The sequence below is a fragment of the Pseudorca crassidens genome, chromosome 11, assembly GCF_039906515.1.
Source record: "Pseudorca crassidens isolate mPseCra1 chromosome 11, mPseCra1.hap1, whole genome shotgun sequence".
NCBI lineage: Eukaryota > Metazoa > Chordata > Mammalia > Artiodactyla > Delphinidae > Pseudorca > Pseudorca crassidens.
This window is the reverse complement of record NC_090306.1, coordinates 6,713,770-6,728,345: the sequence shown is the minus strand read 5'-3', so window position 1 is coordinate 6,728,345 and position 14,576 is coordinate 6,713,770. Positions and strand designations below refer to the sequence as shown.

Here is a 14,576-nt window from a genome sequence, read left to right as displayed (position 1 = left end):
AGCCCTAGGTGGCAGCCTTTCCTCAAGACAAGGGGCCCACTGCCTTAAGGTGTAGGATAAATGTGTGATTTGCTAGAAATCCTAGGACAAGCTGTTTAAGTGTTTTATCCTGAGATCGTGGGTGGGGATTTTCCCCCTGACTGAACTATTTCTTTTCTTTTCTTTGAAACACAAGGCTACCTGTAATGGCTAATGTGACCAAACTTTAATTATTTTCATCTATTGTTTGAACAACTGGGATTTTGTTTCCCTATATGAGGGCCCAAGAACATTGAAAGAAATGAGTGAGTAGAGAATCTATGATTTCAGGACCCCAAGGGAACTCCAGCCTTTGGATTCAGAAGCAGCATCTGCAGCGACTATATATTTCTGGAGAAAAGAAATGGGTAAATTGAAAATAGAAACTGAATCACAGGTATCAAAAACAAGATAAGGGTACCAGATTAAGAGATAAAACTACTAGGTATAAAATAGATAAGCAACAAGGATATATTGTACAACACAGGGAAATATAGCTATTATTTTGTAATAACTTTAAATGGAGTATAATCTATAAAAATATTGAAAAAAAAAATATTGAATCACTATGTTGTACACCTGAAACTAATCTTGTAAAGCAACTACACTTCAATTTAAATTTTGTTTCTACTTTTAAAAAAAGAAATGATAAATTGAACAAAACCCATTTGTGCATTTACCACTAGAGGAAACTTTGACCTAGATTAGTTTGCCTGTCTCTAGAATATTCTTAAATTTAAAGGCCGGAAACTGTCTCAATTGCTATGGATTCCTATTTAAGTTGATGTGAGAAAGACCATTAAGCAGTCTACATAAATCCTGGAAGAAATCTCAAAGGCTACTGTGGTAGATCACTGTAATATTGTCCTCAAAGAAATCATACTTCCTATATCCACATCTCTGTAATGTGTCACTTCTTCTCATCAAGAGACAGAGTCTATGTCTTCACACGCTTGAATGTGTATTTCACTTATAAGTTTGTAAAATAAATGATTTGCCTTGACCAATAAAATGTGGCAATAGTGAGATTGTGTGAGCCCCAGAGACTGGGTCATAAAAGGTCCTATAACTCCTGTTGGTTCTCTTTTGACACCCTGACACCACCAAGCTGTGAAGCCCAGTCTAGTCTACTGGAGAACACGAAACCACCTGGAGGAGAATTGAGGACGTGTAGCCAACAGCCAGACATGTTATGCAGACATCTGGGACACTGCAGTCCTAGATGGACCATCAGATGACAGCTGGCAGTCCCATGAGGGGGCCCAGGTAAGTACAGCAGAATCACTCAGACTGCCAACTCCCAGAATCATGAGAAATAATCAAGCATTGTTGTTGTTTTAAGCCACTGAGTTTTGGGGTGTTTTTTTGCAGCCAAAGAAAATTAATACATCTCCCAAGAAAATCCAACTATCCAACCAAACTCTGAATGCTTTAAGTACACTAGCTCTTTAAGAAAAACTTTCCTATTTGGAAAACGAAAGTATAATCTTCATTGTCACCACTCTAATTTGCCCAAATATATTAAATATATTAATATCTCCTATGAACTAATAGTTCATAGGACTAGATCTTAAAATGATGAGATTTTCTACTTGCAAAGGATTTTTCAAATGAAACACTGAATTGCTTTGAATTACAAATCCCTTGGTTAAAAGTAAATGCCACACTGACAAAAAGGAAAAAAAATTAAATACATATGGATGAGTGTGTATAAAATAATAAATTCTTAATAAAAAATTAAACATTCTTATTCTCTAAAAAAAATTTTATCTAAAGTGTTTTTGGATGAGAATAAAAGAAATATTCCTTTGGTTTAATAACCTCAGGGTCCCTGCACTGTTACCAGAAAAACTACAAAAGAAATGCAAATGGACAATAAGCTAATGATTAGGGATCATGAAAAGGCTGAAGAGAAACTAAAAATAAATACAAAAGATTCCAGGTCTAAATTCCTTTCAAATATATTGTTGCAAATTGAAAGATATTTTAAAACCTTCTTGTCCTAAAATTTAAAAACCAAAAAAATAGAAGTTATGATGGTAAAAATAAATATGAGAATTAAATTTTAATCCAAGTTCAGTCTAATCAAAGTAAATTGATATGTGAATTTTAGACATACAGGATTTCTACATAGGTCTTTTTTTTTTTTTGCGGTACGCGGGCCTCTCCCGTTGTGGAGCACAGGCTCCGGACGCGCAGGCTCAGCGGCCACGGCTCATGGGCCCAGCCGCTCCGTGGCACGTGGGATCTTCCCGGACTGGGGCACGAACCCGTGTCCCCTGCATCGGCAGGCGGACTCTCAACCACTGCGCCACCAGGGAAGCCCTGTTTTTTATGTATTATTTGTGTGAAAACTATTAAAACCTATTACAGTACAGTACTATATAGCCGACTGTGTTAGTTGGGTACCTAGGCTAACTTTGTTGGACTTAACGAACAAATTGGACTTATGAACACACTCTCAGAATGGAACTCATTCATATGCAGGGGACTTACAGTATTTGGTTCATTCAACAGGCATTGATTGAACTTTCATCTATTGTGCAAACTGTGAGAAGTCAGAGGGAAGAGACAGCATGTCATGTCTAAGGAAGTGTATCAGTTTCATGATGAGGAGTTGGGGGTAAATGAAATGAGAAAAAAACAAGAAGCTATCACAGTAATTCACGAGAGGATAAACCCCTAAACAGAAGTAATAGCAAAAGTACAAAAACCAGAAGACACTTGTGGGCTTTACTGAGGGGGCAGACCCTGAAGAACGGGGTGACTAAGGAGTGTTACAGGAAAATGAGGAGGAGGAATCCAGACCCACTCACAGCTTTCTCCTAGTAAGTCTCCAGGAGCGCACAAAATGAGGAGCCATGTTGGGGATGAAGTTCCTGTTTTGAATTTGTTGAATTTAGGGTAGCAGGGAAACATCCAAGCAGAGGAGAAAGAAGGTAAGTGTGCGATGTATCCAAAGCTGGGGCAGAGATCTAGGCTGCTCTGTTATCACCATTTAAATGGTAGTTACAGCCACAGGTGTGGCTCAGGTCGTCAAAGAACCATGCAAAGCAAGGAAAGGCCAAGAACAGAGCCTCAGGAACATCAGCACCTCAGGAGCAGGTAGACAGAGAGACACTTAAAGGAGACTGGGAAGCAGCTTAGGAGAGAAAATATCACAGAAGCAGGGGAGAGGATTTAAAGAAGAGAGTGGGAGACTTCTCTGGTGACGCAGTGGTTAAGAATCCGCCTGCCAATTCAGGGGACATGGGTTCGAGCCCTGCTCCGGGAAGATGCCACCTGCTGCAGAGCAACTAAGCCCGCGAGCCACAACTACTGAGCCTGCGCTCTAGAGCCCGCGAGCCACAACTACCGAGCCTGCGCTCTAGAGCCCGCGAGCCACAACTACCGAGCCTGCGCTCTAGAGCCCGCGAGCCACAACTACTGAACCCGCATGCCACAACCACTGACGCCCATGCGCCTAGAGCCCATGCTCTGCAACGAGAAGCCACCGCACCACAACGAAAAGTAGCCCCCGCTGGCCCCTCCCACTCTGACCAGCTCACGACAAAGGCCTTTCCTGACCACACTAACTGAAGGTGCTTATTTACTTATTTATTCCGTTGCTCCTTCAACTAGTACATCAGCCGTGAGAGTAGGGACCTTGTCTGCCTTCTGAACTGCATCCCTGGTACCCGACAGCACCTGGCACGTGATAGGGGCTCAGTAAATACTGGCTGAATTTGATGTGGATTCAAGAGGCGCTTGGACCTGACCATGCAAGGAAAGCATCCTCTTGGACACCTTGACGCCACCAAACACAGACAAAGCAGATCAACCTGGAGATTTTGCTTAAACCAGAAGTTAGCTCAACTCCTAAGCCATTTACCCAGCCAGACTTTTTTCCTTCTTGTATCTCCACTCCAGAAACTGCTGCATCAGCCTGCCCAGCCCACTCCCAGGCCCGCGGGCCCTGCACCACTGGCCTTCAGAGCCCCAGGTGGTGGCAACGGATGCCCTCCTCCCCGTGACGTTTTCTTTTCTCTTCTTTTCTATGAAAGTATTACACACAAAGAAAATTTGTAAATTACAGAGAAGTATGACAAAGAAGGGGGGACATAATCCTGATACATTTAACATACTGGGAATTTCCTTATTCTCTTTTCAAGGCACTTTCTTCTTGAGATAAAAACTGTAAAAAGTTTGCTAAACTTTTCTTCTCATTATATTGTTAGCATTCATTGTCATTGGAAATTGTTCCATAAATATAATTAAATAGCTTAATAATATTTCACTGTCTGGGTAATTACTGAACCAGTTCTCCTTTAGACATTTTAAATTCTAACATGACCATGGACATTTATCTCCAAACATAAATATTCATATTTTAAAATTTTTCCCCAGGGTAGAGACCCATCTTGATATGTCTCTCGAGAGCTCCTGATAGAAACCAGGTAGAGCCAGCACTGAAATGCTGGCATCTCAATGCCCTAAGCATTGAAGAAACTACAAAAGTCCTCCCATGTAATAATTCGTAATAAAAAATAGCAAACAATTACATCACACTCCATAGTTTCCTGTATAGAAGTAACACAAATGTAAAAAATGCATGATTGTCAAACACCCGTCTCCTGCTAAACCATCAGTCCCATGAACACAGGGACCTTGACCACCTTATTCATGTACCTCGCATATAGTAGGTGCTGAGTAATTACTTGGGAGACAGATAGGTAATCAATGTACCAATGAGAATTTGAAAGATAAATCGAGAAAAACTGTTGAACACCAACCTCCAAACAGCAATTCCCCTCCCACCATCCCAACTGCACACCCAGTAGCAGGACTCAAAGCCATGTCTGTTCCATTTATTCCTCATACAAATATTTTACAATTTTTTAAATCATTTACACATATTCATACAAAGAAAAATAAATTTTAGGATGGAAACTTGGGACCACGGTAGTTTTAAAAAAAATCTGACCATTAGCTACCTAAGACAAGGCAAGAGGCTTCCCGGCCGCTTCAGTCGTTTCTGGGCTCGGGGCATCTCCCCGGCAGAACCCAAGCTGCTCACTCACTTCCTCTCAGCCTTCGCCTTGTGGAGGTGATATGGGGGAAGGGGATTTTCCGACCCTCCCCGCTACAAACATTTCAAGGACAGCAAAGGCTCAAGGTAACACTGAACCCTCTCTCTGCCAGGAATTTGGCAAGACTGCAATTTCTGAACCAACTTTCCAGAAGAGCTAGCTCAATTCCTACTCGCAGGTCTTTCTAAGAGGAGGGGGATGGCTGCACTCAGGACATTCCTCGTCCCACCTGCTCTGTCCTCCCTCCACAGGCCCCCAAGCCAGAGCCCTTGACCTGAGCCTACGTGGTCCCTTCGAGGCTCATTCCACAATGAGGTTTCCTCTCCCCACACCCAAACACTCTGTAGCAACTTAACCCCGGCAGCCCCTGAGGACCCCTATGGTAATGACGCCCATTACTGCGCACAGCATTATCCAGGAACTCTGAGCTACAGCCAGGAGAGGTCCAAGAATGACAGAACTACGAGCACCCCTAAAACCTCAGTTCTGCTGAGCCAAATCAACATTCAAATCACACAGGCCAACTCCTAACACGTCCCACCCTACAGTCATCACAGAGGCGCTTGACAGAACCTGCCACACACCACTGCGCGAGGAGGCTGGACTATCATCAAGTCCCAGTAAAAGGAGAAAGGAGGGGGAGGACAGACGCTACAAATGTGGTAGACCCAATCAGAAATGGCAGCAGATGACAACCTGTATCTTTGGGTCCTTCCCAAAAAGCAGCACCAAGAAAGGGCGTGATGAGCAGAGAGATCTGGAGCTGCACGGACAGCCCTTGAATTACCAAGGGACTCCGACAACACAGCTCATCTTCCTACAATTATGCAGGAACTAGAACCCAGACTACCCACCCCTACACTGAGGCAGCTCCTGAGAGGCAGTACCGCTTGTGGCCATCAGCCCACCCCCTTGGTAGGCCCGTTTGGGGAGAGGGGATCACATCCAGAGCAGGCACCCCTCCAGGAAAACACTCGCAGGGCAGCCCATCCCACTGTCATTGGGGCAGGCCGAACATTGCTAGGAGGGTGGACAGATCCCGGGCATCAGCCGCCCCGTAGGCGTTGCTCTGGCCTAACATAGACAAGGCTAAACGCAGGGTGCTCCAGATGTTCTCCGACATGGCACCCCCTTCGCCCCGAGGGCCCCGGCTTTTCCTCTGCATGTTCAGGGCCTCCAAAAAGTGTTCCACCGCCTCACTGCAAGGGAGAAGAATGAGAGCTGGTGAGCAGAACCAGTGGAAGGAGGTAGGTCAGCTGGCATGGGGAGAAAGAAAGCTGGAGCTCGAGGTCAAATAACAGGATAGAGAATGAGGAGCCAGGGCCAAAGGCAGGGAGTTCATTCATTCATTCATTCATTCATTCATTCACTCCTCAGTAGATACTCTCACCGGTGGGCCCCAAGGTTGATGCAGCTGATGCCCAGGTTGTAGCGGGACCGTATATAGCCAGGCTGGAGCTCGAGGGCCCGACGGTATGCAGCTACTGCTTCTTCACTCTGGTTTCCATTGGCCAGGGTGGCCCCTAGCTTATTCCACAGCAAATAGTCCTAAGATAGGGATGGACAAGGGTTAGAAACAGGGCCCAGGCTCAGATCAAATTCTGCCCGATCTCCCCCTGGCTCCCCACTCTGTTTCTCTAACGCATGTTACGATTCCACTCCTGTCTCCACAGGTCACTGTGTGGCCACGACGTTGTGACCACGACGCAACCACTCACCCCCCGCAGACTCCCCTAAGTCCAGACGACCCTAGACTCCCGCTCTTCTTTTCCCAATTCTCCCAAGGCAACCAGTACATGGAACACTGGAATGAAATATCCCATGACTCCGAAGGTCCCAACAAACGATTCCTCCATAAGGTATAGAGTCCTGTTCTATCTCCCTTCCTCCCCTGAGGCTCACATTGGGACGAACGCTGAGGGCGGCTGTGAAACAGTCCACCGCCTTGTCATACTCCCCACTCAGGTTGAAGAGGACTCCCAAGCCACACTGCACATCAGGGTCAATGGATGTCGGGTCCAGGCGCACAGCTGCCAGGAAGAGCTCTTTCACTTCGAGAAACAGGGAACTGGACATGGAAGAAAAAAAAAATGCAAAAAAGCAGGTGGATGGATATGTCTATATTCCTACCCCTCCCAAATAATCCTTTCACTAACCAATCGTACCCCCAAGATGCGTCTATCTATCCTCCTTCCAATCCTGAGTCTTCCATCCCACTCTTAGACCCTGAGCCTCAATCTATCCAAAATTCCACAAGCCAGGTCCTCCTTCTACTCGGGTTGCCACTCGTCATCCCAGGAGGTCCCCACACTCACTCGGACAACAGAGAGCCCAGGATGCGCTTGCTGGGGCCCAGTCCTGCCCCGCTGGCCCCTTCTTCCCCGGCTGCCACCAGGTGGGCATAGGCTGGTGTGTAGCGCAGCCAGTCTCGCAGGGTCTCGCAGGCCTGCCGCTGCAGGGACTCGTTGGTGAAGCTTACAGCCAGCGCCATCAGTGCCGTCCGGTTGTCTGGCTTTAGCTCTAGGCACCTGTTTGGACAGAGATGGACAGAGCTGGGCTCTGAGGCTGACACTGCACCTATCAGCACCCTGGGAGCCGAGCCAAGCTTCAGAACGCAGAGGTACCTGCCAACTCCCGCAGTTAAGGTACGGAGGAATCCTCTACGGGTGGCTTATTAATAAAGTTACAGTCCTGAGAAACGGAACATTTCAGCAGCCAAGGAACCAGCCAGGGTCCCACAAATAAAACCAAAAGCCGAGGAACAAATGGAGCCAGTTATCTCCAGACTCACCCCAAACCTTAGAGCTTCATCATGAGAAAACACTCGTGTTAGTAGCCAGAAAGAAGAGTAGGCTCTGTCATTCTAAAGGTTATTTGTAGAGCCCTGGGACCACCCTGCCCCCCACCCTTTCAGTGTACTCACCTCCGCAGGGCGCTGATGGCTAAGAGTTCTTGCTCATTCTCCGCCTGGGTGGTCCCCAGGTACTGCCAGGCCTAGAGGGAAGTTGCCAGATTTCATCACCCCGGTATTCACCTTCCCACCACTGCTTCCTCTGCTCGCCCCACCCACCACCTCACTCTCAGAACCCGACCAGGCTGTCGCCCGGGCCCTAATATCGGCACCACCCTCAGGGGCCTCCCTCAAAACTGGAGGGAGCGTCTCCCATCTGAAGTCAGAAGAACGAGCTGCTCACTTCCATGTGCTTGGGGTCCTGCTGCACAGCCGCCTCGAAGAGCAGGACAGCGTTCGGCAGGTCACCCTCCTCAAGTCGCCGCAGCCCTTCCTCAAAAGGCTGGGGGTGGTCACGCAGGGGGTTCTCCTCCTCAAAGTGGTACCCCTACGAGGAAGGGAAGCCAAGTGAGACCCCGTCCCGGAGGGGGCCATCACAGAGCAGCAGGAATGGGAGCTGACAACCAAGACTGACGTGGAAAAGAAGCTGAAGGCCTCCAAAAAGGTATCCGGATAAATGCTGGCAAGTTCTCCACGTCATGAAGGAGATCACCTACGACCACAGTGAAGAAATTCCGGGTCATGCCCACAGCGACTGGAAAGCCAGGCAAACTCTGATCCTAAAATGAGCTGGGATGAAGCTCATTTTAGGAAGTTTTTATCAGCCGGTGTTTCCACATCCCTGATCTCTCATTACTGGACAGAGCACGTTTCTTAACAGGATCTGCTTACAGTAATGAGATAAGTTCTCTTTAGCTATTCAAGGGGCATTTCTTGTTATCCTGCAATAGTGTGATAATCTATAAAGGAAATGCAATTTGGAGTCAGAGGCCCTGCTATTCAAACGCAACTCTTACCCAGCTCACGGAGTCCTGTGCACACTGACTTGACAGCATGTGTTCAAGCACTTTGAAAATTTTAATTTATTTCCCAATTTCATTCTTAAAAGTTATTAATATTAATCTGTATCTGATAGTAAATTAAAGCTAGATTCCAAAATCCTGAGGGCAGAAAACGCTTCAGAAAGACCAGTCCTCTTCTAGCTGAGGCTTTCTCATTTGAGGGAAGTTATGATGCTCTGTGCAGAGCTCTGTCCCCAGGGCTTCCACGTAGGCAGAGACGTGTTAAGATAAAATGGGTCCCTAGTAAGCGTGTGACTTGGGACAAGGGAATAAAATGCTCCTTTTTGGAGAGCAGTGGTTACCATCACAAAACAATACCCCAGAATGAACACAAGATGCAAAATACAGGGCAGGGCCCTTTCTAAACGCAGTTAAGGACAAATCAGAATGAAACTGTACGAAACAAAGACATGAGTGAGGCCCTTCTTCACTACCATTGTGAAACTGCTCAAGAACCAGAAACGCTCAAATCTTGCCAGCAAAGTTCTAAACCATTATAAGTAATCTGCAAATTATTTGTAACAAATAAAAATTAAATAATTACAATGGGGATTTAAGAAGTGAGACATACAGGAGATGGATTTGGGATAAACGTATAAAAAGTATATTCATGCTGAGAATAGGTAATGTTCCTGGGACACCTCCGTGCAACAGGAAAACTCAGAAGATAGGAAAGGACCCTAGAACAAGGATCAGCAAGGGGCAGAGGATAAATATTTTGTCACAACTACTCATCTCCACCAGAGCAGTGAGAAACTAGCCACAGATGATATGTAAACAAGCATGGCTGTGTTCCAATAAAACTCTATTTATGGACACTGAAGTTTGAATTTTATCAATATATAATTTTCACGTTTCACAAATTATTACTTTTCATTTTTTTAAAACCATTTAAAAATGTTAAAACCATTCTCAGCTCACGGGCCATAAAAAAAAAGAAAAAGGTGGAAGGATAGATTTCCCATGGGCCACAGTTTGCCAGCCCCACCTAGACTATTAGAGTTCCACAAGATAAAGCCTTCTGCATTCACCCTCCCATGTTTTAAGCCACCCCGTAGGAAACAGATCATTGTCACCGATAACACAATTTCCTAATGAAAGTAATTCCTGCCTCTCAGAGTTACTGAGAGCATCAGATGAGAATATCTGCCACAGCCTTACCAAAAAGGTTAAAATACGATGCGTGAATAGGTATTATCCTCAGCAGACAATGCAACAAGTCAATTCCATCATGTTGCAACCACAGGGTTCTCTAAGTATGCTCTTGTCTGTGTTATCTATCCTCCTTGAGATTTTATCAATTGCTGATCAGAGAGGAATTTTTCAAAAGTAGAATATTTGTATAGATGAAAAAAAAAAAGAGTCCTCTGGAGGAACCTTTAACAACCCACAGGATGCAGGATAAGCTTGGGACCACTGTTCCATCTTAAAAAGTCTAATCCAAGCCATTCATCAGGTCTGATCCATCGTCTGGTCTGCTCAAAATTTCATAGGATCATACTGCAAAAATAGGATCACTACTAAGTAGAGTGTGTCCCATCACAGAAATTTCTCCTTCACGCTAACAGTATACAGTATCATATCTGCTCCAGCTGTAGGTGTAGCCTTGAAAATTTAAGGATCATGAATAAAAAATACGACATTCAGATACCCATGAATTTACCTGATAGAGTCAGATCAACATTTGAAAAATAAAAAACAAGTACTATTGACATATAATTTATTAACAGTTTAACAAAAGGCAGACAAAATCTGGAACCTTAATGCAAATGTTTCTAATCCTAATTTTGCAATATCCCAAGGTAACAATGATATCAAAATAGGGTTCAAAAATCTAAAAACATAATTATGTTTTTAGGTTTTGAATTAAAGAATTTATTCCAACTATCATGTCATTAATACAGGAGTAAAAAATGCTAAGAGGAGGTGCTGCTCATATGAAATTAGAGCTATGTCTATACTTATCAAAAACCAGGAAAAATTTTTTTTTAATTATTTTTATTTATTTTTTGGCTGTGTTGCATCTTCATTGCTGTGCACGGGCTTTCTCTATTTGTAGCTAGCGGGGCTACTCTTCATTGCAGTGCACGGGCTTCTCATTGCGGTGGCTTCTCTTTTCGCGGAGCACAGGCTCCAGGTGCATGGGCCTCAGTAGTTGTGGCACATAGGTCAGTAGTTATGGCTCACAGGCTCTAGAGCGCAGGCTCAGTAGTTGTGGTGCACAGGCATAGTTGCTCCGTGGCATGTAGGATCTTCCCGGACCAGGGATTGAACCCGTGTCCCCTGCATTGGCAGGCGGAGTCTTAACCACTGTGCCACCAGGGAAGTCCCAGGAAATTTTTATCTAAACTTTATACCTTGCCATTTGTAAGTCGACAGGGCCTGTGCAACTTATCAAGTGTCTATTATAAATTAATAAAAGTATTATCTCCAGGTATTTCCTTCAGTTCTTCCTCATCACAAGTCTATAGAAGAAACTCTTACTATGGAAAAACCAGAGGATGGGGTCCCAAAAGGTAAGCTCCCTTTTCTATTATATCACAGAACAACTCTCAGAAAGTCAGGCCGGGATAATAAACAAAATCATCTTTTTCCTAGTACTAAGATTTTCATTGGCTTTTAAATCCTAGCCTTTTCTAAGTTATCTTGAACTCTGTTCTTCTCTATCTTCGCAAGATCTACCTCCAGAATCCTGGCCCTCTAGTTCTAGCCCCAACTAGGTCTGAGCTGAGAAAAAGACACCACTGATCACCTCCCCAGTTCCTGTTTTGCCTTTTTCAAAACCAAGCAATCTCTCCCTCCCCAGTCATGCTTCAACTCACAGCTCAATTATTACCCACATGTCCGAATGCCCCACAACCCGCAAGCAGATTTTTTTCACAGTGATACCCCGATATAACATATGCTTCTAAGGCAACAGTATATACTACATGCAAAATTCAATCATTCTTCACCACCGACTTCTGGGAAATTTTCTTAGCATTTGAATTATTTAATACAATTCTTCGAAAATACCCTAAACTGGGGGCAAGTGGTTAGTACCTACAGGAAGAGATCAGAATTTAAAATAAACTTGTGAGTTAAAAAAGTAAATAGATACTAAGGTGGAGGGCAGAGAGATGGCCTACCACCTACCACTCTCTACCAAAGGAGCTATGAATCTTCTTAAAATGTTTTCAACCAACCTCCAAAGCAAGGCCCCTTCCTCTGTGCTCTTACTGCATCGTGTGCAAACCTCTACTCTAGGTATTTTGTCGCTTACTGTTGTTATTTGACGAGGGTGGTCTATTATCATTAACTTCTACATCCCAAGAATAAAGCATACTCTCAATAACTGGAGGAGCGCAGGGGCAAGGGAATAATTCAGGCTGCCTTTCACGGAAAGGGGCTCAAGAAAATAATTACTTAAGAGTGGGTACCCTTCAGATTCAGGATTAAAGGAGAGACAATAAAACAAGGAAATCCTGCAGTCTGAAAAACTAGTTCTTACCTTATCGTAGGAAGCAGCCGTGAGGTCGTCATAGTCAGAAAGCCAGGGGTGGGCCTCAGCATCCCGTTTGGCCATCTCCTCCAACTCCGCCTGCAACTTGTCCCAGAAATCGACCTCAGACTGTAAGGAAGGCAAGGCAGAGAGAAACAGAAGATTCATCATGAGCACCCCGCCCCACCCTTAGTTCCACCAAGATGGAGTCCCTATGGCAGTAGTTGTTTAACGTCAATGTGTTTAAGATCACCTGAAGAGCTTCTTTTCATGCAGGTTCCTAGATCCTACCCCCAGATTCTGACTCAGTAGTCTGTGATGCCCAGGAATTTGCATTTCTGATGGGCAACCACCCATCCCAAGCAATTCTGACAAAGAGACTCCAAGAACACTATGAAATACAATGTTCACCCGTCTCTGATGTTAAGACACCCACTCTCTCCAAAGAAGTGTTTTCTCTTGGACTGGTTACACCTGTACTAGCTGCTCTCACCTCTATAGCTGACTTGGCTCGTTCAAACTCCACATCAAGAGCAGATGTGTTTACTGGTCTTGTGAACTGGTCAACCCAGGCCTCTGAAGTACCCTGTGACAAAGAAGGATGGTCATACCACCACCACCAACTTTCCACCCACTAAATGTCAACTAAATACCCATTAGACACCACCAACCTGGGCACTTCTGAGAAGAACGTTCTCAGAATCTCTTTCCCACCCACTCAGGACCTGGATGCTACCAAACAAGCTGGCAATAAGATCCCTTCCCCATCTGGGACCACTGAACACTGAACCCACGGCCGGGGGCACCAGCCGGCTCTGAGGTAGGACTGGGAGGTGACAGTGTCCTACCTGCTGCTGAATAAACTCTGCTGCCCACTGCTCTGCCTGAGCTCGGCCCGACCCTGCGCCGGACTCCAGGGACACCTGCCCCTCGCCAATCTGCCGCACGAATTTCAGGAACTGGGGCACAGAGACACACACAGGCCACTTGGGAGAGGACTTCCGGGTGTGCCCTCTCAACCACGCCCAGAGAAGCCTGCACTTACCCCTCCCCCTGACCATCTCTAGCTACAGACAAGATAGGCTAAAGACGCTGGAAAAAGCAGAGAGCAAAAAGAAAGGGATTTCTGGCTCGAGAGATCTGAGAAGGCACAGAAAAGACAAAGGGTTAGTAGGCAAGGAAATGAGGGCAAGAATACTGGAAGAAGAGGCAGGGTCGTAAGTCTCTGTTCTCCAGACAGGAAGGAGTGGACCTCGGATCTCATCTCTTTCGCCTTAAACTAAACTGGGGTCAGAGAAGCAGGACTCCTGAGTTCTCAGACCAGCTCTGCTGGGCAAAGTAGCAGCGGGACGTGGCTCACCTCAGAGTTAGCCAGCTTTGGGTCATCCACCTTGGCCACAAAGTCGCTGGCCGTGTGCTGCAGGTCCTCCTCAGGCTGGTATTCATCATACCTGGGACAGGTGAGGACTCGCTCATTTTACACGTTAGTCTGCCACATCCTTCCCCACTCCCAGCCCGTGGCAGTTACAGTTCTCATCGGGGAACAGAGAGGGTGACACTACTCCTCTCTCTGGTTGAGGACCTACTAATTTCAATTTACATTAAAGAAGGACATTTGGGCAGGAGTGGCAAAGCACTAGCTACATGCTTTCACCTCTCTCTTTCCCAAACGCGTCTTTTCAGAGAGAAGGAATAGACAGTGGCAGGCTCCAAATTAAAGGGGGAACAGGGTGCATAAGATAAAGTTACAAACTTTTGGTAGGACAGTTAGGATTCTCGACTCGATTATATTTGAGACATAAATGAATCGGGGTAATGATACAAGTGGAAACCTTAGAGCAGAAAATGAAGGGATTGCAACTCGGTTTAAGAATGTGTGGATAGAGGAGCTTGGTGGAGGGGAGCAGGAAAACTGTCCCACTCCTTCCACAGGGAGCCGTTCCAAGCGAAGCGGCTGGACTCACCAGCGAGCAGTGGCGGCCGTCCCCTCTGGTTCTCCCAGCCACAGCTTCTCCTCTGACTGCTCCAGGTATTCCTCAGCCCAGCGGGCCGGAGACACAGACAAAGGGTCTGCAAGGAGCAGACAGGTGGGGAAATCAGTGAGGGATCAGGAAAGGGAGAATATTAACTTAATCAAGTCAAAGCAGAATCCCTCA

At 45.7% G+C, this 14,576-nt stretch overlaps 1 protein-coding gene across 6 annotated transcripts in view; it reads right to left on the bottom strand.

Annotated features, from left to right (window-relative positions):
• Nucleotides 1-4,850: 4,850 nt before the first annotated feature.
• Nucleotides 4,851-14,576, bottom strand: part of PEX5 (peroxisomal biogenesis factor 5) — an 18,259-nt gene continuing 8,533 nt past the window's right edge. For 4 of the 6 annotated variants that reach the window (XM_067695622.1, XM_067695621.1, XM_067695620.1 and 1 more), the window contains exons 6-16: nt 14,385-14,490; nt 13,781-13,871; nt 13,269-13,379; nt 12,914-13,006; nt 12,430-12,549; nt 8,282-8,425; nt 8,011-8,081; nt 7,403-7,615; nt 6,990-7,155; nt 6,478-6,635; nt 4,851-6,286 (exon numbers count right to left, since the gene is read on the bottom strand). In XM_067695622.1, the coding sequence (XP_067551723.1) occupies nt 6,085-6,286; nt 6,478-6,635; nt 6,990-7,155; nt 7,403-7,615; nt 8,011-8,081; nt 8,282-8,425; nt 12,430-12,549; nt 12,914-13,006; nt 13,269-13,379; nt 13,781-13,871; nt 14,385-14,490 (1,475 nt within the window). In that variant the 3' untranslated portion in view covers nt 4,851-6,084. The remainder of the gene's footprint in view (nt 6,287-6,477; nt 6,636-6,989; nt 7,156-7,402; nt 7,616-8,010; nt 8,082-8,281; nt 8,426-12,429; nt 12,550-12,913; nt 13,007-13,268; nt 13,380-13,780; nt 13,872-14,384; nt 14,491-14,576) is intronic. The other 2 variants (XM_067695623.1, XM_067695624.1) reach the window with 2 other exon arrangements.